Here is a 24,176-nt window from a genome sequence, read left to right on the forward strand (position 1 = left end):
GCCAATTAAACCTTACATGAAGCATTAACATCAGTATTCTTTCTCTGGCTGTATAGACTGTCACACTGACCAAAATAAACTTTTAAGGGGGGATGTCCACAGTTTACGGGGACAACATTTAATTAGCTGCTTTAAACTGGTTAGCTGGGCCATTTAGAAGATTGTGTGGTCCAAACTACTCAATAACACCACACTGTCTGCCCATGACATGTAGGCCACAGCACAAAACCGTTAACTTTGTCCTGTGTTCCCTTTGATATTGTTGTCAAACACACCAGCACGCCTGTATATTACAAGAAAAGGTCTCTTAAAGCCATACCCTTAACTCAACCGGAAGTCAGCTATTTTGAATTTACAGTGCAATTTGAGTGGATTTTTGGCAATTTGAGTGGATTTACCCCAATCTACTTCCAATCTACCTTAAAGACCTTTGACATGAAAAGTTGGGAGAATTTTCAGGAGTAGAATAAATCCCATCTATCTCTCAGTCAGGAAAAAATATATTTCACAATACTCTCAAACTGTTCCCTTGAATCATTGTATCTTTTAAGTCCATAAGTCTGTAAAGATGTTTGTTTATTTCACACAGGCTTAACATTTGTTGCCCAGGAACTCAAGTACCTGATAACATGACTCTATAAAGTGTTTTTCCACAGTAACTGCCAACCAATGGTAGTTTCTCACTAAAGTCAAAACAGTTTAGAGTCCTTGCCCATCTAAATGTATGCCAGACTTTACAAACACAGTACAAAATCTTGCAGTCTCTTGATGTCATCCCCACTTCCATCCTGCAACTGCTCTCCTTTCTCTCAACACTCTTCTCTTATTTATTTTTTATTTTATTTTATTTTTCTTATCTCTGCATCGAAAAATGGCCACAGCTAGTAAAGCGAGTATGATTTAACATGTAGCCACTCATATTTATGTGGTGTTTTTTAATTTTATTTTATTTTAGTTTAGTTTTTGCCATGTGTGGATGAAAATTGCCTGTGAAAATTGCCTATGACATGCCTCTATGTTTATGCACACATTTAAAATTAACAGAACAAAACATTAAAAATATAATTTGCATGAATATTATTGATATGACACTTCTGTGCTCCTGAATTGTACGCTGTTCACATTTCTGCATATAAGGCTAATCATTGGCTGGATGTTGCATGAGTGTAAAACAAACTCAATACATAAAATGAGCATTTCATTGCCTTTCTGTGTTGTATTGTGCTATCTGGTTATAGATATGGAGGTACATTAAGTATTTCACCTAAACAAAATCTTCAATCTTGAAATATAGCACAAAGGATTGCAACATTATAGCCTGCTTATTGCTTATGTAGCATCTTGCTTTTACAATAAATCTGAAAAGCTGACAGCAACCCTCAACAAAGGGTTGAGGCACTGTAGCTTATTTTTTTTATTTTTTCTGAAAACTCTTCCTAATATGGTTTAACATTTCCCAGTAGTATTTGTCATACCTCATGCTGGGTAATCAATGTGGTGTCACTGCGCTGTAGGTCATCAAGTGCATGGCAGCAGTGGCCTGGGAATCCAACAAGCCTTTGGTGATTGAGGAGTTTGATTCAGCAGAGGTAGCAAAGGCATTGGAGAGTGATAGAGTGTCAGTGATGCTGGGCTATTATTAAAATAATTTTAAAAAACTTTTGCAGCTGATCATTACTACAGTGTTTGTTTTGGCTCTTTTTGGCTCCCTGGGAAGCTGACGGACGAAGCATTCAACAGTGGCCACGGGGCTCCATCGATAGCTTTCAGGCTTCAGGATGCTTTGCTTGCACCTCTTATCCAAGCCTGGCATTGTAACCCACATCTGCTGTCAGGTACCAAATTTTGATCCATCAGATTTAACATGAATCAGTGTTCAGTAGTGTTGATCTAATTCAGTCAGTACCCTTAAAAGTTTGGTACCCAACCCTAAACACTAAGTTAGTTGGCAGTTTGGCTAAGGAGCTTATGTTGCAGTAATTGGCAAAATGGTTACAATGGTAGGTTAAAAAAGCAGTCCCAAAGTGCCAATGTTATACAGGTGAAATTTGTAATAACAATTATGTAATGTTTAACTGCGTGCCTAACCTTACATCCAAATTATGATGGCTAGTGTTTGCTAAATCAAAACAATGCAACCTTATCAGGCTTGTTAACAGTCCCAAACATGACATTTTGTAATATTAGCCAAATGTTATCAGACCTCGACTGCAAGAGATTATTACCTTAAGGCGTGCAAGCTCAGGTGCCTGTGCCAGGCATAGAAGCCAACCCTAACCTTTTTTTTTTTCTTTTTTTAAAGGTGTGGTTTTTATTTAATTCCTAGTGACTTGGTCCTCCCTGACACAAACAACCCCCCCTCACCCCCCCAACTATTTGATGCAATATAAAGCCATAAATACGGTCTCTTGTTGTCTCTTCTCCACCCCTATCCTGCAACTGCTCTCTTCTCTTAAGTCCTCTCACTTGTTTGCTCTTATCTTTACAGCAAAAATGGCCACAGCTGGTAAAGTGAGTATAATTCAGCATGCGGACACTCATGTGTGCGATGTGATTTTTTTTTTTTTTTTTGGCTGTTTGTGTTTTCTGTGGTATGTGAATAAATATTTGCTTAGTCATATGACAGACCTCTGTACTTTGTTTACACACGCACACACACACAACCCGAAAATCAGGCCATTAACTAAAATGTAACCTCATAGTATCTCATGGATATAATTTGCATGACTATTATTCCTTTGCCATTCTTCTGTGCTTCTGTATTATGTGCAGATTATGCTCATGTTTATGGGGCTGATTCATTGGCTGGAGGGTGAATGGGTTTCCTACAAAGTCTATACCTGAAATGAACCTTTCAGTGTATATCTGGTTACAGATTTGCAGGCACATTATGTTTTCACATTTTAACTTACAGTTCATGTAAAATATCCATTATGCTTTTTTTCATAATTATTCCTTTTACCTTTAAGTTTTACCCTCTTATTATTATTATCTTTTAAAGTGCTTGTATGTTGTTGTCTACAATCTTCTTTTGTTCTAGAAATAAAGCAAAAATACCAGATCGCCTTCAGAGACAATACATATTTACATAAATAACATACTTACATAAATGTACTGCACCTTGGAAGTATAATTTATTATATTCAATTGAGTCTGAAGTACAGGTGAATATGTGTGTGTGTGTGCGTGTGTGTGTGTGTGTGTGTGTGTGAGAGAGAGAGAGAGAGAGAGAGAGACAGAGAGAGAGAGAGAGAGAGGGAACAAACTCATTAAGTCAGTGGTTTATTTAGTAAACCTATAGTCATTCATTTATACTGTTAATAATGTTAATAATGAAACTCATGTTAGTCAGCTAACTAATATGTGGACTTTATATTTAACTATGAGACAATGAAATCGCCTATTGTTAACATATTGTTAAAACTCTATGGAGGATATGAAATCCATTTGTTCCCTTGATAAAATACTTTTTTAAAATGTGGCAGTCAGTTGATTCAACACTGAAATGGGCCTCTAAATGAGTGTTTTCATTGAATAATAGCAAAAAGTATTGCTACATTATAACCTGCTTATTGCTAATGCAGCATGTTGCATTTTATAAATGTGAAAAGCTGGCAAAATGTTGCTTTATGGTAAATGGAACTGCACTTGTACAGTGCTTTTCTAGTTATTTGACAACTCAAAGCAATTTCATACTACAAGTCACATTCACCCATTCACACATGCATACACTGTTGGCCAAGGCTACCATACAGGTAGCCTTGGCCAACAGTTTACCATTCATACATACACCAATAGCACAGCCATTGCAAGCAATTTAAGTTAAGTATCTTGCCCAAGGATAGATATTGACTGGAGGAGCCAGGGATCAAATTGAGTACATAAAGCATTCAGAGTTTTAACAAAGGGTCATGGCATTGCGACTCTTTTTATAAACCCTTTCTAATATGGTTTAACAGTCCCCAAGTTGTCATATCTCATGCTGAGTAACTTCATGTGGTGTTCCTGCCTTGTAGGTCATCAAGTGTTAGGCAGCAGTGGCCTGGGAGCCAAACAAGCCTCTGATGATGGAAAAGGTTGAGGTAGCCCCACCCTAGGCCAACGAGATCCGGATCAAGGTGAGAAATCATCTCGTTCTATCCTTTGGTTTCATACCTACTAGGTGTTCATATGGTAACAGATACAGTGTATTCTACATGTTCCTATCAGTGTAGGAACTTTAAGTGCTGTCTAAAGATACGACAGGACAGATAGTTTAGATCTTCATTGATTTTGTTTGGTGATTTTTCATTATAAGCATATTGCTAATATTCAGTGAATCATCTAGTCTGACAGGAGCTGCACTCAAATTGTGTTTCAGGTTTTTACATCAAAAACAAATTCTCCTTCAGGTCTAAAGCTCATTATGATGTGATGGCAGCCCCAGAGTCCTGCTTTTCCAGTAAGGGGAAGAAGGTGCTGCAGTTTGGGGGAACCGGTACCTTCTCTGAGTACACTGTGGTTAACCAGATGGTTGTGGCTAAGATCAACACTGCTGCCCCTCTGGACAAAGTCTGTATCATTGGTTGTGGGTTCTGCACAGGATATGGAGCAGCAATTAACAATGCCAAGGTATGTATGCTTGAATGTTGCAGAACACTGACATCATTGTTTTAGATTGAAACGACAAGGTAAGACATTTTTGTGTTGAGTTGCCCACTTCTGTATCGAAATTCTTGCTCAGACTACAAAGTCTTGAAGTTATAGTTCTTTATTGTTCACAAAACTTTTACATTGATAATTACTGCATGGAGCATTAACATGTCTGACCTTAACAACCATGATAACCAAAGACTGTTACTTTAGGTGAAACCGGGCTCCACATGTGCTTTGTTTGGCCTGGGAGCTGTGGGTTTGGCTGCAGTCATGGGCTGCAAAGCTGCAGGAGCCAAAAGGATTATCGCTGTTGACATCAATCCAGAGAAGGCTGAGAAGGCCAAGGTGTTCGGCGCAACAGACTTCGTGAAACCCATCAGTGAAGTGCTGTCTGAGATGATTGACAGAGGAGTGGACTACTCCCTGGAATGGGTCGGGAATGTAGATCATGGCTAGTCATAGGCAGATTAGATTTAATCTGGTTCCTAAACATAAAGAAGAGACGCTTCCTATTTGTTACCTAGGTATTGAAACAATAATCTTTATTGTAAATAAAATCAATTATTATTGAAAAATAGGTTAGAGTCATTCATTAATTTACTCAGCCCACATTTCCTCAGGTAGTCCAGAGCACAGCTTGTATAAAATAATGGATGTAGCTATTGTGATGTCACCCATTTGTTTGTGGATTGATGTTTTGCAGAATAAAGTTAAGCATTCTGGTCATTAACATCTTGGTTTTTTGGAGCCAAGAGTGATCATATTTGGAAGAGTGGATGGAGCTATGGAGGACCAATTGGTAAATGTGACACATAGACCTTGGTGATGCCTAAGAGACAACCTGTCACTCAAAGCATCCATGGTCTTAAATATGCGTAACTTTAACTCTTAATAAAATATTTACGGGTGAGTTTTTTAAAAATTCAAGTCCCGTACTTTTGTCATGAAGGTTGATATTAGCTATAGAAACAAGAAATGTTTATTGTACCAGGCTGTAAACATCTTTATATCTTCTGTAAAGTTGAGAATTTTAACGTGGGTTTGATGGGGATTGACTTGCTTCTGGAGGCATCCTCAAGTGGCTGTCCAAGGAATGGCACTTTTTGGCACTTGTGTATTGGCTTGGTTTTTCAGACCTAGAGGTTGATGCTTTATCGAGAGATTTGGACCAGCACCTTTCTGGTTTTCTGGTTCCAAGCCCCCTGACTTTGTGCTTTTTCTCTCAGAAGCGCAGTGCCTTGGAGTCTTGTGTGAAAGGTTGGGGTGTCAGCGTGACTGTTGGCTGGACAAACTTGCAAGACTTTTCTGCCCGACCCCTTCAGCTCATCTCTGGACGCACATGGAAGGGCTCCCTGTTTGGAGGTGAGACAAATATGACCAACACTACTGACTAATGAACTACATGGCTATGTTCTTATGTTATGTATGCTATTATCTGGCAAGTTGTATTCTGGATAAGATTTCATGGTCCTATTTTGTAATTTTCTGTCTTAGGCTTCAAGGGTCGGGATGCTGTGCCTCAGATGGTTAAAACCTGCCTGGACAAGAAGTTGAAGGTGGATAAATTCATCACTCACTACATGACTTTGGACCAGGTCAACGATGCCACTGAACTCATGAAGCAAGGTAAATGGTAGGTTCAAATTCCTACATTTTTCACTGTTCATGATTAAACAGCATCACAAGGAAAGTAATATTCTTATCATTTATTTTCTTTCAACAGCATTCAGACAGTCCTGAATGTTTCGCCACAATAAGCCCACTGTGTTGGTTTCAGTCATCCTGAAGTAAATCAGTGTCAGTGGTCTGTAGATGCTTGTTTGTGTCCTAGTTTTATTGTGTTGTTTGTCACAAGCATAGCATTTACATGTCGACAGCATTGTCTATCATGTCTCCAAATGCTCTATTAAACTATGTTTTAAGTGTCCGTATAAGTGTCCAAATTGTTTTCCCTCACATTAACTCAGACCAGCCTAATCATATCAACATTTTTTCAACTTGGTAGACAGCACTGTAATTATTTTTGCTAGGATGGGCTCCAGGATGTGTCCCCAAGCAACTTCTGCCTGTTTATTGAAGAATTTATAATAAAGGATCCAATATTGCAGACACCAGGCACACTAAATGAAATGACAAGACCATATAAGCAAACAAAATATCAGCTGATGTTCGGCACTGTGAGGTTTTATGGTGAAGAAATTACTGTTCATGATTGCTCTCTGTTTGCTACAGAAACTGTAAGAGACCATGGTTGGATCCAGTTGTTCATTATTGTGACCTTGGGAAAACAGAAACTGATTCAGCAGCATCTTTGTTCAGATTTACTGTGTTTTTCTCGCTTCAATCTTAAATCTAATAAGATATAAAATAATTAAAACCTTGACTGCTCTCGGCCTCCATAGATTTCAAAACTGAAATCAAGATTGTTATTCTTAGGCAGGAGAAGAGAGACATCTCACACACCTTTGCAAAAACTCTGGATATACATTTTGACTCTTATGGAGTGTTCACACCGAATGCAAAGCAATTTTTTTTGTGTCTTGTTACTTGTGCACATAGAGCTGCTGGAGTGTTTTTGGGAGTACTCTGCAACTGTGCTCATGGTTGTGCTAACCAACTGGGGAAGGTAGCTAACAGCTAACTTGGTTTTTATTACACTGAACTCCACAGATGAGTGCATAATTTCTGCAGTTTTAAAGTGGACATGGGAAGGCCTTTCCTGCAACTGCAGCCCACTCAAAATGGCTACCAAGACCCCCTTTTTGTTTCTCAGACAAAGGACAGCCAAATTAACTCTGAAAATTTGCCCTATTTACCAACTTTGTAAGAAAAAAAAATCTAAAAAGTCACTCAAGTCTTTGTCTTGTTTATGCAACGATTTCCATCAAGGTGTCTTCAAAAACATAGCTCCAGTTGAGTTCTCGCTCTTTCTCTGGCCCCACTAGCAAGAAAGGATCATGCAGCTGCTAGCCCCTTCACCACTTTGTGTTACCTTTCTCCTAATAGCAGAAATGCCTCTCTGCTCTGTTCATATGGCCTGCTCCAAGTTGACACACAACTCCTCTTAAGAGCAGAGCAGATTAGACAAGTTAGTACCATCAGCTACAACAACATTGGCAAGCAAATGAGTAACAAATTCAAATTGGCACCGAACTGCTAGCTCGTTAAGGACAAAGAGCAACCAGCGTCCTCTTACCTACAGCATGGGAATACAGCACAGTAAACACTACTGAAACCACCGTTCTTTAAGCCAGGCTTCTGCTCAACGAACGACTGCTGGCTAACAATAACCCTCCCCCAGCATATATTTTGAACTAAGGCACAGCCTCAGTACAAATATACAGGCTAAGCAAAAGTTTTCAATTTTAGTCAGTGTATATGTATTGATTTGATGGTATATAATGAGTTAATTTTTGCAGTCTCTTAATAGTCAGGGTAGTTGGCAAACATCATTTTCCTATGCCCTCATCCTGCCCAGATCACACTCAAACTTTAGGATATGGTATATATGATATAGTGTGAATAAATACTTGTGGTATCAAGTCAAGTCAAGTCAAGTCAATATTATTTATAGAGCCCATTATCACAAAACATGGTTTGCCTCAGTGGGCTTTACACTGCCCTTAGACCCTCACATCACCCAAGGAAAAACTCCCGAAAAAAAAAAAACCCTGTAACGGGAAAAAAGGGAAGAAACCTCAGGAAAAGCGGCAGAGGATGATGAGGGATCCCTCTTCCAGGACGGACAGACGTGCAATAGATGTCGTAAATAACAAATTAAATACAATTGTGGCAAAAAGGAAAGAGAAAGAGAGAGGGGAGGAGAGGGGGAGAGAGGGGGAGAGAGGCACAGCAATAATAGAAACATATGCATGTCATATTACAATAATGATAGGTGTGAAATTATCAAATGCACTCTGTGATGATATTGTGGGAGTTGATACTCACGTATATTGATAGGGAGGTGTCCAAAGGCATGATAACGGCATTGGCGCAACCAGGACCAAGACCACGATCAGGGCGAGCGGGGGATACAGTATCAGTGCAGTGTACAGTATAGTACAGTGTCAGTGCATATCAGTATTGATCTTAAAATTCCTTACTCAGATGTTTCATTAAATTGCACACAATTGGGATTTAGAATCTACGGATGAGTTTCCATGAAATTGTGACTTACATATACAATATCTATGATACCTTTTTTGCTTTTTGTTAAATACTGTTCCTTTTTACTGCTGTTAAATCACTGGATGGATGAAATGAGGTTTGCAGGAAGTGGAAAGACAAGCAGAAAATGTTTGGACAGCCCACATTCCACGCCCACAGCCCGTCTTTGTGACTGGTCTTAACTTAGATAAGACCTGCACTCTAACCTAACTTTGTGAGTGAGAGCCCGGTGGTGACACAACATGGCAACTGCAGGAAAGGTAAACACGCTGGCTTTAAATTTTAGTTAATGTTTGAATAGATTTGAGCCATTCTGGACGACTAACACTCCTAAAATTGCCAGGACTTCTTCCTTTGCTCAGTCAAGTGTTTACAGAACACAGTGAATGTTTACAGTACAAGAGAAGGGGTATGGAGAGCAGGGCTAGATCTGCTATTTATTGGAACATTTGTTACAATTTAACAGCCGTAAAAGACAAACAGACCCTCTGTTGCTCATTCTATAATAGGCAAGAGTTTTGTGTCTCTGTTTGAGGGCTCTTTGTATATTCTAGTGCAAGCTGAGGCTTCCTGTTGTTGCAATATTTTCAAACAATGGGGGGAACAGGGTCAAAGGGGTTTTTTTTTCATTGTTTTTTGGGGAGTTTTTGTTATATATTCAGCCTATTGAGAAACAGAATAAGAGACTTGATGGTGATCTGACCCTAATCTTGTTTTCTAACTTCTACAGTAAAATAAGACTATTGCACCATGTTTTCCTCCATTGCACTGAATGGGTTAAATGTCCACAGAGCCATTATCATGAGCGATTCCAGGCCTTACTGAAGCTCTTGGATGTTGTCTTGTAGGTCATCCGGTGCAAAGCTGCGGTAGCGTGGGAGGCCGGGAAACCTCTGATGATAGAGGAGGTGGAGGTGGCGCCTCCTGAAGCTGGGGAAGTTCGCCTCAAGGTAATGAAACAGGACTGATGTATTCATTATTGAAACTAAAGATTTGTGCATCTGCAAGATAAATTGGTTGGTGCAATCTCGTCAATCACTGTACGCTTCTTATCTAAAGTTATGTAAAGCAAGTGCAATATTTATTTAAAGTTGTGAAAAAAAATGCTCATTTTGATAATGACGTCTTAGTAGGGGTGTAGTACTATTTGTATAAGTACTGCATTGCACTTATGACTTGCCCATGCATGTAGGCACACCTTTAAGTTGTTTCCAAGGTGTAACCACTGATCTTATATTTGGTTTACACACATCAGTCAAGTAGGTGTGGGGATGTTGGGGACATGTCCCCACCCCTTTCTGAAATGGTCAGTGTTGTCCCTGTTACTTTTAAAAACAGATTTTTATTTTTTTTTAAATGTTCTGAAACAGAGTCTGCACCATAAAAATGTTTACTAACAAATGATGTTTGGGTCCTCTTCCTGCTTTATTTTGAAATATGTTCTCATTGTGTTCGGTGCTGCCTTTACTTCCTGAGTTTGCACACCTTTTTTGATTACCTCATGTGTTTCACCTGTGAGTTTCCTCCATTGAGCTGCCAGGTTTTCATTGTTCATGCTTCCCTGCCTCCTGTTTGTTCACCTGGTTTTTGACTCTGCTCAGATGGATGGACTTTGTTACTTATGTGATTTTTCCCTGAATGGACTTCTCTGCCGTTGCTGACTGCCAACACGTGTTTGGTGCTTTTCTCTACATCTCAGGCCCAGTTTTGTACAAAAGTGTTACAATAGTGCTTTATTTACACAATGCAAATATCAGAGAAATAAGTCATGTAAGCCAAAAAAATAAAAAGAGAATTTAAAGAAATTAAAAACTGATCCTAAAATGACTTTTATGAATTTATTGAATGAATGAATTCATTTTAGAACCGCAGCTGGCTGGCAGGTTTGAATCTTAAACCCTTTTGCTTTGAGGCGACAGTGCCAAGCAGCAGGGCAGTGGTTAGCACTGTCTGTTAATTAAATAGAAATGCATAATGGTTCTGACACAGTTAGTAGTGTTTCTAAATCCAAATTAATAAATGTGTCAGGTGCACTTTTGCAATTTTATTCTCATATTTTCTTTTTCATTGTCGCCTGCATTTTGTGTTTCTTTTACATAAATAGAAACATGTATTTTAAATTGGTGCATAAAAAATTCACTGGAACACAAGAAAATAAGTGTTTCCAGTGGAGGACCCCCAGAACTGCTTCACGTGTCCCCCAAATGTTGAAACGAAGCCTACATCGCTGGTAGTGGCCTAGGCCGTTTGATGTGCCATTTAATGATTTATTCTGACCTCATATCCGACCCCAACATTACATTGTCTTTTAAGGATAAAGTGACACTCTTGCACAACTATTACTGTTAAATGAAACATTGATTTTGCTACCTTTTCTTCTCAGATAAGCTGCTGTATCTACAATGTATAGTCTTTATCATCATTACCATATGATAACCAGATCTGCTTAAAAGTTAACTTATAGTCTGTTAAAGTCCAACGCTACAGTGCACTTTGCACCTTTAGACATTTCTGCTGATATGTTGTAAGAGAAAAGAGTTTGCTGTACAGTTATTGTACTCATAAATGACCTTGAGCAAGATAGTTCTGCTCTTTTTAATACAGTCTTTACATCAGTAATATAACCTCTACTACAAAACATTCTCACATATCAGCTGTAAAGGATTTTAATTATTACTGATATCATTTGATTAATGAACTGATTGATTTCACCACATCACAGCAGATAAGAGCATGTCATAGTGATTAAGCATGTATCAGATCACTGTCCTTTATTTCAGATCGTGGCCACAGGGATCTGTCACACTGACTCCTACACGCTCAGTGGCTCCGACCCCGAGGGAGTTTTCCCTGTAGTGCTGGGCCACGAGGGAGCCGGCATCGTGGAGAGCGTCGGAGAGAGAGTCACCAAGTTCCAGCCAGGTTCTCTCTCTCTTTTTCTTCTTTTGTCCTCATTAGGGAATGTTGTCATGTCATGTAAATGCTCTAACATGTTGTTTCTGTTGTAGGGGACACAGTTATACCCTTGTACGTTCCACAATGTAGAGAGTGCAAGTTCTGTAAGAATCCCAAAACCAATTTGTGTCAAAAGATAAGGTAAATGTCCAGGGTGAAATCATGTGCAACTGTGCAGATGAACATAAAACTCTTGCCTTGTGCGTCTGATCAGCTGTCAGATCTGTGCTAATGTCTTGTTCTCCAGGCTCACTCAGGGCAAAGGTGTGATGCCAGATGGGAGTACCCGTTTCTCCTGCAAAGGCAAGAGCCTCTTCCACTTCATGGGCTGTAGCACATTCTCTGAGTACACTGTGGTGGCTGAGATCTCTCTGGCTAAAGTGGACCCCCGGGCCCCTCTGGACAAGGTGTGCCTGCTGGGCTGTGGCATCACCACGGGTTATGGAGCTGCTCTAAACACTGCCAAGGTGAATCCGCCGCCCCTAATTTCTCTATGATTAGACATCGAAGTCACTAAGAACCCCTTTAAAATGCATCTTGTAACCAGTTTGATTTAACTAGAGCTGTCAGAGGTAATGTATTCATTCGCAATGCAATTAAAGTCAGCATATTCTTTTTTTATTTTATTATTATTTTTAATAACCAGCTGACGATTCTGGATTTAAGAGACTGTACCTCAGTTTTAAAGCTATAGTGATGATACTGGTACACTATACTATATACTGTTTGATGATTTTTGGTTGATATACTATACTATGACGTTTTTGATTATTTTTGAGAGACATAGTGTACTATGAAGTTTATGACAATGTTGAGCAACATACTTTACAATTATGTTTTGCTGCTTTTTATGCGACGTGTATACTATGACATTTTTGCTGATTTCTGAGCGACATACTATACTATGACATTTTTGCTGATTTTTGATTTAAATTCTGTACTATGACATTTTGAATGATTTTTGAGCTTCATCGTATATTATGAGGTTTTTTAATGAATTTTGAGTGACATAGTATACTATGACGTTTTTGCTGATTTTTGAGCGCCATACTACGTATACTATGACATTGATGAATTTTGAGCGACATACTATACTATGACGTTTTTGACAATGTTGAGTTACATACTATACTATAATGTTTTGCTGATTTTTGCAGCAACATTCTGTACTATGACATTTTGAATGATTTTTGAGCTTCATCGTATACTATGAGGTTTTTTAATGAATTTTGAGTGACACAGTATACTATGACGTTTTTGCTGATTTTTGAGCGCCATACTGCACTTTGACATTGATGAATTTTGAGCGACATACTATACTATGATGTTTTACTGGTTTTTGAGCGACATACTATACTATGACATTGATGAATTTTGAGCAACATACGTTTTTGATTATTTTTGGATGACATACGATACTATGATGTTAATGTTTATTTTTGGATGACATACGATGCTATGGTGTTAATGATTATTTTTGGATGACATACGATACTATGATGTTTATGATGATTTTTGGATGACATTTGACATCATACTATAATGTGACGTTTGTGATGATTTTTAGGTGACATACTATAAAGTTTGTGTTGTATTTTTGGAATACATACTTTTCTTGGATATTTATGATGATCTTTGGAATACATACTAAACTGTGACGTTTTTGACAGTTTTTGGACAATGTGCTATACTATGATGTTTTTTTTCACAATTTTGGGATGATATACTATTCTATGACGTATGTTGAGGATTTTTGGACAAGATACCATACTATGACATTTTGTATGGTCTTTGTGTGACATACTATAATATGAGGTTTTTAGATGAATTTTAAACGACATAATATACGATGGTGTCTTAATTAATTATCAACAACATACCATACTATGATGTTTTTGATGAGTTTTGAGCAACAAACTATACTGTGATGTTGATAAATTTTGAGCGACATTCTGTACTATGACGTTTGTGATGATTTTTGTGCGACATTCTATACTATAATGTTTTTGATGATTTTTGAGTCACACACTATACTTTGACATTTTTTATGATTTTTGAGCGACGTAGTATACCATGACGTTTTTGACAATGTTGAGCAACATACTTTACGAATATGTTTTGCTGATTTTTATGCGATGTACAATACTATGACATTTTTGCTGATTTTTGAGCGACATTCTGTACTAATGTGTAATGATGTTTGAGCTTCATCGTATACTATGAGGTTTTTTAATGAATTTTGAGTGACATAGTATACTATGACGTTTTTGCTGACTTTTGAGCGCCATACTATACTATGACATTTTTGATGATTTTTGAGCGATGTAGTATACCATAACGTTTTTGACAATGTTGTGCAACATACTTTACGATTATGTTTTGCTGATTTTTATGCGACGTACTATACTATGACATTTTTGCTGATTTTTGAGCTACCTTCTGTACTATGAAGTTTTGAATGATTTTTGAGCTTCATCATATACTATGAGGTTTTTTAATGAATTTTGAGTGACATGGTATACTATGACGTTTTTGCTGATTTTTGAGCGCCATACTATACTAGGACATTGATGATTTTTGAGTGACATAGTATACTATGACCTTATTGACAATGTTGAGCAACATACTTTACAATTATGTTTTGCTGGTTTTTATGCGATATACTACGTTTTCTATGACACTGATGAATTTTGAGCGACATACTATACTATGACGTTTTTGACAATGTTGAGTGACATACTATACTATAATGTTTTGCTGATTTGTGAGCTACATTCTTTACTATGACGTTTTGAATGATGTTTGAGCTTCATCGTATAGTATGAGGTTTTTTAATGAATTTTGAGTGACATAGTATACTATGACGTTTTTGCTGATTTTGGAGCGCCATACTATACTATGACATTTTTGATGATTTTTGAGCGACGTAGTATACCATGACGTTTTTGACAATGTTGAGCAACATACTTTACGAATATGTTTTGCTGATTTTTATGCGATGTACAATACTATGACATTTTTGATGATTTTTGAGCTACCTTCTGTACTATGACGTTTTGATTGATTTTTGAGCTTCATCGTATACTATGAGGTTTTTTAATGAATTTTGAGTGACATAGTATACTATGACGTTTTTGCTGATCTTTGAGCGCCATACTATACTCTGACACTGATGAATTTTGAGCGACATACAAGACTATGATGTTTTTGACAATGTTGAGTGACATTCTATACTATAATGTATTTGCTGCTTTTTGAGCGCCATGCTATACTATGACATTTTTGCTGGCTTTTGAGCGACATACTGTACTATGACATTGATGTTTCTTGAGCGACATTCTGTACTATGACGTTTTGAATGATTTTTGAGCTTCATTGTATACCATGAGGTTTTTTAATGAATTTTGCGTGACATAGTATACTATGACGTTTTTGATGATCTTTGAGCGACATAGTATACTATGACGTTTTTGACAATGTTGAGCAACATACTTTAAGATTATGTTTTGCTGATTTTTATGCAACATACTATACTATGACATTTTTGCTGATTTTTGAGCTACCTTCTGTACTATGACGTTTGAAATGATTTTTGAGCTTCATCGTATACTATGAGTCTTTTGAATGACTTTTGAGTGACATAGTATGCTATGACGTTTTTGACAATGTTGAGCAACATACTTTACAATTATGTTTTGCTGGGTTTTATGCGATATACTTTACGATTATGTTTTGCTGATTTTTATGCAACATACTACGTTTTCTAGGACATTGATGAATTTTGAGTGACATACTATACTATGATGTTTTTGACAATGTTGAGTGACATACTATACTATAATGTTCTGCTGATTTTTGAGCAACATTCTGTATTATGACGTTTTGAATAAATTTTGAGCTTCATCGTATACTATGAGGTTTTTTAATGAATTTTAAGCGATATAGTATACTATGACGTTTTTAACAATGTTGAGCAACATACTTTACAATTATGTTTTGCTGATTTTTATGCCACGTAGTATACAATGACATTTTTTCTGATTTCTGAGCAACAGACTATACTATGACACTTTTTGCTGATTTTTGAGCTATCTTCTGTACTATGACATTTTGAATGATTTTTGAGCTTCATAGTATACAATGACGTTACTGACAATATTGAGCAACATACTTTACAATTAAGTTTCGCTGATGTTTATGCAACATACTACGTTTTCTATGACACTGATGAATTTTGAGCGACATAGTATACTATGAAGTTTTTGACAATGTTGAGTGACATACTATACTATGATGTTTTGCTGGTTTTTGAGCGACATACTATACTATGACATTGATGAATTTTGAGCGACATACTATACTATGACATTGATGAATTTTGAGCAACATACTATACTATGACGTTTTTGACAATGTTGAGTGACATACTATGCTATAATGTTTTGCTGGTTTTTGAGCAACATTCTGTACTATGACATTTTGAATGATTTTTGAGCTTCATCATATACTATGAGGTCTTTAGTAAATAGTAGTACATTGTACATAGTATAATATGATGTTTTTGCTGATTTTTGAGCGCCATACTATACCATGACAGTTTTGATGATTTTTGAGCGACATAGTGTACTATGATGTTTTTGACAATGTTGAGCAACATACTTTACAATTATGTTTTGCTGATTTTTATGCGTCATACTATACTGTGATATTTTTGATGATTTTTGAGCTACATTCTGTACTATGATGTTTTGAATGATTTTTGAGCTTCATCATATACTATGATTTTTTTGAGTGAATTTTGAGTGACATAGTACACTATGACATTTTTGCTGATTACTGAGCGCCGTACTATACTATGACATTGATGAATTTTGAGCGACATATTATACTATGACGTTATTGACAATGTTGAGCAACATACTTTACGATTATGTTTTGCTGGTTTTTATGCGATATACTTTACGATTATGTTTTGCTGGTTTTTATGCGATATACTTTACAATTATGTTTTGCTGATTTTTATGCAACATACTAAGTTTTCTATGACATTGATGAATTTTGAGCGACATACTATACTATGATGTTTTTGACAATGTTGAGTGACATACTATACTATAATGTTCTGCTGATTTTTGAGCTACCTTCTGTACTATGACGTTTTGAATGAATCTTGAGCTTCATCGTATACTATGAGGTTTTTTTAAGAATTTTGAGTAACATAGTATACTATGACGTTTTTGCTGATTTTTGAGCGCCATACTACGTATACTATGACATTGATGAATTTTGAGCGACATACTATACTATGACGATTTTGACGATGTTGAGTGACATACTATACTATAATGTTTTGCTGGGTTTTATGCGATATACTTTACGATTATGTTTTGCTGATTTTTATGCGACATACTACGTTTTCTAGGACATTGATGAATTTTGAGCGACATACTATACTATGATGTCTTTGACAATGTTGAGTGACATACTTTACGATTATGTTCTGCTGATTTTTGAGCGACATTCTGTACTATGACGTTTTGAATGATTTTTGAGCTTCATCGTATACTATGAGGTTTTTTAATGAATTTTGAGTGACATAGTATACTATGACGTTTTTGCAGATTTTTGAGCGCCATACTATACTAGGACATTGATGATTTTTGAGCGACATACGATACTATGACGTTTTTGACAATGTTGAGCGACATACTGTAATATGATGTTTGTGATGATTTTCGAGTCACATACTGCACTTTGATGTTATGATGATTTTTGAACGACATACTATACTATAATGTTTTTGATTATTTTTGAGTGGCAGACTGTACTGTGACATTTTTGATGATTTCTTAGCAACAAACTGTACTATGCCATTTTTTCATGATTTTTTAGCAATATACGATGACGTCGTGGATGATTTTTTAGCCCCATACTATACTATTGCATTTTTGATGATTTTTGTGCCCCGTACTATACTATGACATTTTGGATTATTTTTTTAATTGACATACTGCACTGTGACTTTTTTGATGAAATTTTTGAGCTGCATACTATACTATGATGTTTTGGATTATTTTTGAGCGACATTATACTTTGACGTTTTGGATTATTTTTGAGCAACATACTACACTATGACATTGTTGATGATTTTTGAGCGACATTATACTTTGACTTTTTGGATTACATGTCAAAAAATGGCTGAAAACAAATTAGAGACATAGCAAATAGCAATTTTGTCCAAAAAATGTCACGTCAGAAAAATAGCTGAAAATGACATGTTATAGCTTGTGTAGACGCATCAAAGCTTAATAAGTAGAAAAAACAGCCAAAAACATCATAATATAGCATGTCGAAAACATGGCTGAAAAAGACATAGTATAGTACATTGCAAAACGTCAAATTTTACATGTGAAAGAAACAGCTGAAAACAACATATTGTAGCTTGTGTAGACACATCATGGTATAATAAGTAGAAAAAACTGCCAAAAACATCATAATATAGCATGTCGAAAAAATAGCTGAAAACGACATATCAAAGCTTGTTGAGACATGTAATGATATAGTATGTCTAAAAAACTGCTAAAAACCTTATATGTAGCATGTCAAAAAAAATGGCTGAAAACAACATAGTTTAGTACGGTGAAAAACACATTTTGACATGTCGATAAACAGCTTAAAACAACATATTATAGCTTGTCATGGTAAGTCATGATATAGTAAGTGCAAGAAACAGCCAAATATGTCATAATATAGTCTGTCAAAAAATGGCTAAAAATGACAGTGTAGTATGTTCAAAAACATTAAATTTTGACATGTCAAAAAAACAGCTGAAAATGACATGTTATAGCTTGTCGAGGTTCTGAGTTTACATACTATTCTATGACAATTTTTATGAAATTTTAATGTCATACTATACCCTGATGTTTTTCATGAATTTTCTCTGAAATATTGTACTATGACTTCTCCTTTTGGTTTTTGGACAACATGCTATACAATGACGTATTTAATGATTTCTTTGTGACATATACAAGGGCGCTTTCACGTTTTTTTAATTATATTTTCAATGATACACTCTATTATATCATTTTTAATGATTTTTGGTTGACATAGTGCAGTTACACTATGACATTTTTGATAATATGCGATGCTATGATGTTTTTTTCCGCTGATTCTTATCATATGACACTATGTCATGTCAAGGAAATTGTGTTCAGTTATTTTTTGTCTTGTGTCTATGTTGTCTTGTGATTTCCTGTTTTATTTTGAAATCCTAACTCTCCTCTCATTTCACGTTACCTACTTCCTCCCTTTGTGTGTTTTCCCGCCTTTGTGATTGTCGGCCCCGCCCTGATTGTCTCCACCTGTTCCCCCTTACCTTGTGTATATATAGTCTGCGTCTCCCTTTGTCCTGTGCTGGTTCGTCTTGTCTTGTCTGCCAGTGAACCAGCGCTATATTCATGCCCAAGTCAAGTTTTGTTGTTGCTCGCTCATTTGTGTTGTTCAGCTTTGGAAGCTATTTTTATTTGATACTTTGTTGGACTCTTGTTTTCTTGATACCTCGTAGGAGTGATTTTTTGTTGATGCTTTGTTTCCTCATCTGAGAGATTTCTGTTGTTACTTTTATCCTCTTTGGAGTGCTTTTGATTTTTACATCTGCCCTGTGTAAAGACTTTACTGCTGCCTTAAATAAAATAAAGTTTATTTTGACATTTTTTGAAATCTGGTGTCGTGTATTTGGGTTCAGTTCCAGTTCAGTCTTGTCACACTATGAGGTTTTTTCCATTATTTTTTGATGACATACTATATGATGACTTTTTTTTTTAAGGTTTTTGGACAACATACTATACTATTATGTTTTTTTTTACGATTTTATTGGGGGCCTGCCCAATACCTGAATAAGGAATCACATTCCAATCAATGTCAGCTATTCTTAGCATGCTAACATTTCAAACTAAGATGATGAACACAATTAACATTGTACCTACTGAACATGAGCATGTTACATTGTCACTGTGAGCATTGTCAGTAATTAGGTCAAAACACCCCTGTGCCTTCAGCTTCACCAAGCTGTTCTGAGCATTTTTAATATGGATTTAATTTGTTTAATTTTTATTTATTGTTTATGAGCCAGCGTGTGCCTTTAAAATTTACGTGATGCGAAAACACAGCTGAGGCACATGCAAAATATGTTGCCTCATTTACTAATCATTACAAAGCATGAATTTAAGGTGTTCCATTCAACGTAATTCTTGTCTTCCCTCCCATGCATGTCATTAATAGCTGCACAAATGTGCTGACCTGTGCCTGCCTCTCCTGTCCCTCGCCCTGCAGGTGGAAGCCGGCTCAACCTGTGCCGTGTTTGGCCTGGGGGCGCTGGGCCTCGCAGCAATCATGGGCTGTAAAGCAGCCGGGGCAGCCAGGATTATTGGAATCGATCTCAACCCCGATAAGTTTAAAACTGCTCAAGAATTTGGTGCCACAGATGTAGTGAACCCGAAGGACCATAGCAAGCCAATCCAAGAGGTGCTGGTAGAGATGACAGACGGAGGTGTGGACTACTCCTTTGAATGTGTGGGCAATGTGGCAATCATGGTGAGTGGAGGAATAATAACCACATGATATTATTAGATCCCATGATTAATAATTGATCTCTGCATGCTAAATAACCACATGACCTTAATAAATATGGCCAAACCCTTTGAAATTTGAGCCAATTGGTTTGGTTTCTTTCAAGGACATGGAAAGAAGGCACTGAAAAAAGAAATGATTAGCAAGAAATAGCCTAACTAAAAAGTACAAGAAAATTACATGAAAATTAATTTAAAAAATTTAAAAAGTTAACAAAAAAAAGGGAAATGACCTGTTAGAAGCACTTCAAAAACCTAATAATTGTATAAAAATTATCTGGTTATCTCGGGAAAACACGCTTTCGTTATCTGGAGATGTCGAGAAAATCATCTTATTTCAAGAAAACACACTTTTGTTCTCTCAAGATCTTCAGAAAATGATCCCGATATTAAGGGAAAACACACCTTTGTTCTCTCGATATCTTGAGAAAATGATCTCGTTATCTCAGGAGAATACGCTTTTGCTCTCTTGAGATTTTGAGAAAATTATCTCGCTTTCCCAGGAAAACACACTTTTGCTCCCTCAAGACCTCTAGAAATTTATCTCGTTATCTCGGGACAATTGAGGGAAAGAAAATCTATCAATGTTTTGCCGCTAAGGGCTTCCGTATATTAAGCCTTCTAAAAAGAAATAGAAATCAACCCGATATGGCAATGTCCATATATCCATGTGAGGTTATGGTAGCGGTGGGGTGGTATTTGGACCAGGTTTACGTGATACTGTCCTGACACACTGTCTCTTGGTGGCAGAGGGCAGCCCTGGAGGCCTGTCATAAAGGATGGGGCACTAGCGTCATTATTGGGGTGGCAGCAGCCGGACAAGAGATCTCCACCAGACCCTTCCAGCTGGTGACAGGACGCAGCTGGAAAGGCACCGCTTTTGGAGGTAACAAGCTAGCTGTTCTGAGAATTATTTGTCACATGATTTTTTTATGCCTTACATGAGTTCACACATGTGTGTGCATCTCAGTTCTGTTTAAAAGAATGAATCTTTGGAGTGACAAACTGAATTACCTCCTGAAATGATTTGCTCATTTCTAAGTTCAGTTGAGCGAGGAATGTTCAGGGACTCACTGTGAGTGATTCAAGCCTGAGACCTTCTCAGATACTTTCTCTGCAAGGGAGCGATGCATGTTCAGTGATTTGTTCACTTATACTATATGTACGGCCTGAGTCTCTGAGGTCGTTTACACAACGGTTCTTGTGTAAAACATTCAACTTTTGTCGCTGTTTGTTTTGCGGGCCTGAAAACCCAAACTTATGAATTTGGGTTCCAGAGTGTTACTTTTTGAGAATACCACCCCTTCTATCACCATGACAACTGGCATGTGCGCAGTGTTCTTCTATAATGTGTCATTACAAAGGTACACCGCCAACTACTGGCCTGGCATGCATATCAGTGTTTTCGGGGATTTTTTGCGGATCCATGTACACGAGGATTGTTCTCACTATGTTATATAAACGCTGATTTTTTTTTTTTAAACGCAAAGGAAAGACTTTTCCGTTTTTAGTTTGGCCATTCTGGTCTAAACGTCTCCCTTATGTCTTGAAGACTTGAAGTAGAAAGTAGTACCAAATATTATAACCCTTAGGGACTGTCAGGCGTATTTTATTTTATTTTTAGAGCTTTTCATTCTTCATTTTTTGATCATTTTGGCTGCGTTCATGCATATGGCATACATTTTATGGCATAAATATTTTTTTTTGTTTGATCTTGGAATTTTCAGCTCAGCTCCTACAATACGTCTAAAATACACTGTGGAAACTAAATTGTTACATTGAGACTGTTAAGTGCAAAAAAAAAATGCACCATTAAAGTGCAAAAAAAAAATGCACCATTAAAGCCCATTCAAACTGTAATGTTTGATCCCACAAGCATCAAAGCATAAAAACATGCACTGTATTATTTCTGGGTGTCATTCTGGGCTTTTGCCTTGGAATTTGTAAATTTTTACTATTTTTTACCCGCTACAGGCTAATTCCACTAGGTGCACTATCACAACCAATGTTGCTGCAAATAATTCACATATCCCAAGCTGTAATAAAAAAAAAAACAAAAAACTACTTCGCATTTAGAATATCAAAAATAATTCAATTTTGGTGGGTTTTTTTCAAGGATTAAAATTGCATTTTGTGTCCAAGGCCTGTATGTGTATGAGTACTTGACATTGCACAAAAAACTAATAATGCAAAAAATAAAAAATAAAAAATCAATGACATATTGATTCATTGACATATCCCAGGCTGTGACCATAAAAAAAATCTACTTAGCATGTAGTATACTGGAAATAATTCTTTTTTCTTTTTATCTAAAATGGTGGCATCATGACAAAACGGTGGCATTTAAAGGGTTAAAATTCTGAAAATTTGATATCTATAATTAGGACTGATGTTGGTAAAAAAAAAAAAAAAAGTTACCTCACTGAAAGTAGAAAATCATATTAATGTATACTACTTTTTAAATCTTGATTTTGAAAAGTGCATAGAGCGATACAAGTGTGTAATATTAAAGCAGGCCTTAAGGGTTAATAAAACTGCGATGACTGAAATTCCAAACTGAATACACATAATGAGCTCTGAGTAAACGAGTCATTAATTTCCTGCAGTGCTTCGTGACTCTGGATTTAAGCCAGACTGTAACACAAGCATGTACTCTGAAAATGTGTAGGTGTAGATTTAAAACAATCATTCCTTCATTTTTTTCACATTTGCGGAAGCTTCGTTGTGTAACTTGTGTTTTATAAATATCTTTTATACTTTTTTCACATGTACAAACATTTTAGCCTTTAAAAAAAGAGGCTCTACTGTAATATGAAAGGGCTTATTTTACACTAAGAAACAGCTCTGCTCAAATTCACAGAAGCACACTTTGTGTCCTTTGTGGCTGTGTAGATAAAATAAACATTTTTGTGCAAGCGCTTGATTAAACGCACATCACTACTTTCCTCTGTTTAATGAGCTCATTTACATTTTTCCCAGGATACAAGAGTGTCGACAGTGTTCCCAAACTGGTGGAGGAGTACATGAACAAGAAGCTCAAAGTGGATGAATTTGTGACTCACACTCTGCCCTTTGAGAAGATCACTGATGGTTTTGATCTCATGCATGCTGGGAAATGGTAAGCCACGACTTAAGGTATATGTTAAAGTTAGTGTGCGCAGCGGTCGAGTGTCCCTCTGGGTTTTGTTTTTTTATGCGTCACTGCTGCCCTCTGTTGAGGACAAAGCTGAGGCGTGATGGTAAGACAGGATTTGGTAATAATTATCTCCATAAGAAGTCTTTCTGTAAATCTGAGTACTACAAGAGTCAGCAATGTTTTTTAAGCCTTAAACAACAGGATCTAATCCGCTTTTATCTTTCAGCATCCGCGTCGTCCTTCAGTTCTAGAGCAAGAGGAGCACAGGAAACCATGATGTCACTCCAAGTTTACGCTGCTCAATTTAATAAATAATCTGTCAATTCTTTGCTGGTGTGTTATTTGAACAATACACAAACACGTCTTTGATCAGCGATTCCCCCCCTGAAGTAACGCATGTACACAGAGAACATTGTGTGAAGGGAAAACCGAAACACGATTATTCTGAAATATTCTTTGATCAAGACTGAATGGGTTATAGGGTAGGACAACCGCAAACAACCGCATGGCAGCAGTGGTGAAAAGCTGTTAATTGATAAGGATTTTTTGAGTGGTTCTTTTTGATAGCAGCGTGGACATCAAGGCCCGATGAAGACATTGCAAGTAAAGTAAAGTACAACTTGCCTACTGAAACAAAGCGAAACATCCTTTGATTA

General features: G+C 36.8%; 2 protein-coding genes across 3 annotated transcripts; both read left to right on the forward strand.

Annotated features, from left to right (window-relative positions):
• The first annotated feature begins 390 nt into the window (after window positions 1-390).
• Window positions 391-6,562, forward strand: LOC121953632 (alcohol dehydrogenase 1-like). The gene is made up of 7 exons (XM_042500821.1): window positions 391-2,511; window positions 4,017-4,118; window positions 4,361-4,611; window positions 4,846-5,086; window positions 5,704-5,997; window positions 6,130-6,268; window positions 6,359-6,562. Exons 3-7 carry the CDS (start codon window positions 4,414-4,416, stop codon window positions 6,390-6,392), a joined length of 906 nt encoding a protein of 301 aa, XP_042356755.1. The 5' UTR covers window positions 391-2,511; window positions 4,017-4,118; window positions 4,361-4,413; the 3' UTR covers window positions 6,393-6,562.
• On the forward strand, window positions 6,202-23,848 carry LOC121953487 (alcohol dehydrogenase class-3 chain L). Of its 2 annotated transcripts, none has more exons than XM_042500623.1 (9): window positions 6,202-6,261; window positions 9,651-9,752; window positions 11,583-11,724; window positions 11,811-11,898; window positions 12,005-12,224; window positions 20,089-20,349; window positions 21,135-21,270; window positions 23,364-23,502; window positions 23,747-23,848. In XM_042500623.1, exons 2-9 carry the CDS (start codon window positions 9,699-9,701, stop codon window positions 23,769-23,771), a joined length of 1,065 nt encoding a protein of 354 aa, XP_042356557.1. In that variant the 5' UTR covers window positions 6,202-6,261; window positions 9,651-9,698; the 3' UTR covers window positions 23,772-23,848. The 2 variants fall into 2 exon arrangements, with proteins under 2 accessions (XP_042356557.1, XP_042356556.1); XM_042500622.1 differs by lacking the exon at window positions 6,202-6,261 and adding an exon at window positions 8,976-9,062.
• The last annotated feature ends 328 nt before the right edge of the window (window positions 23,849-24,176 follow it).

Source organism: Plectropomus leopardus, chromosome 14 (genome assembly GCF_008729295.1).
Source record: "Plectropomus leopardus isolate mb chromosome 14, YSFRI_Pleo_2.0, whole genome shotgun sequence".
NCBI classification, from domain to species: domain Eukaryota; kingdom Metazoa; phylum Chordata; class Actinopteri; order Perciformes; family Serranidae; genus Plectropomus; species Plectropomus leopardus.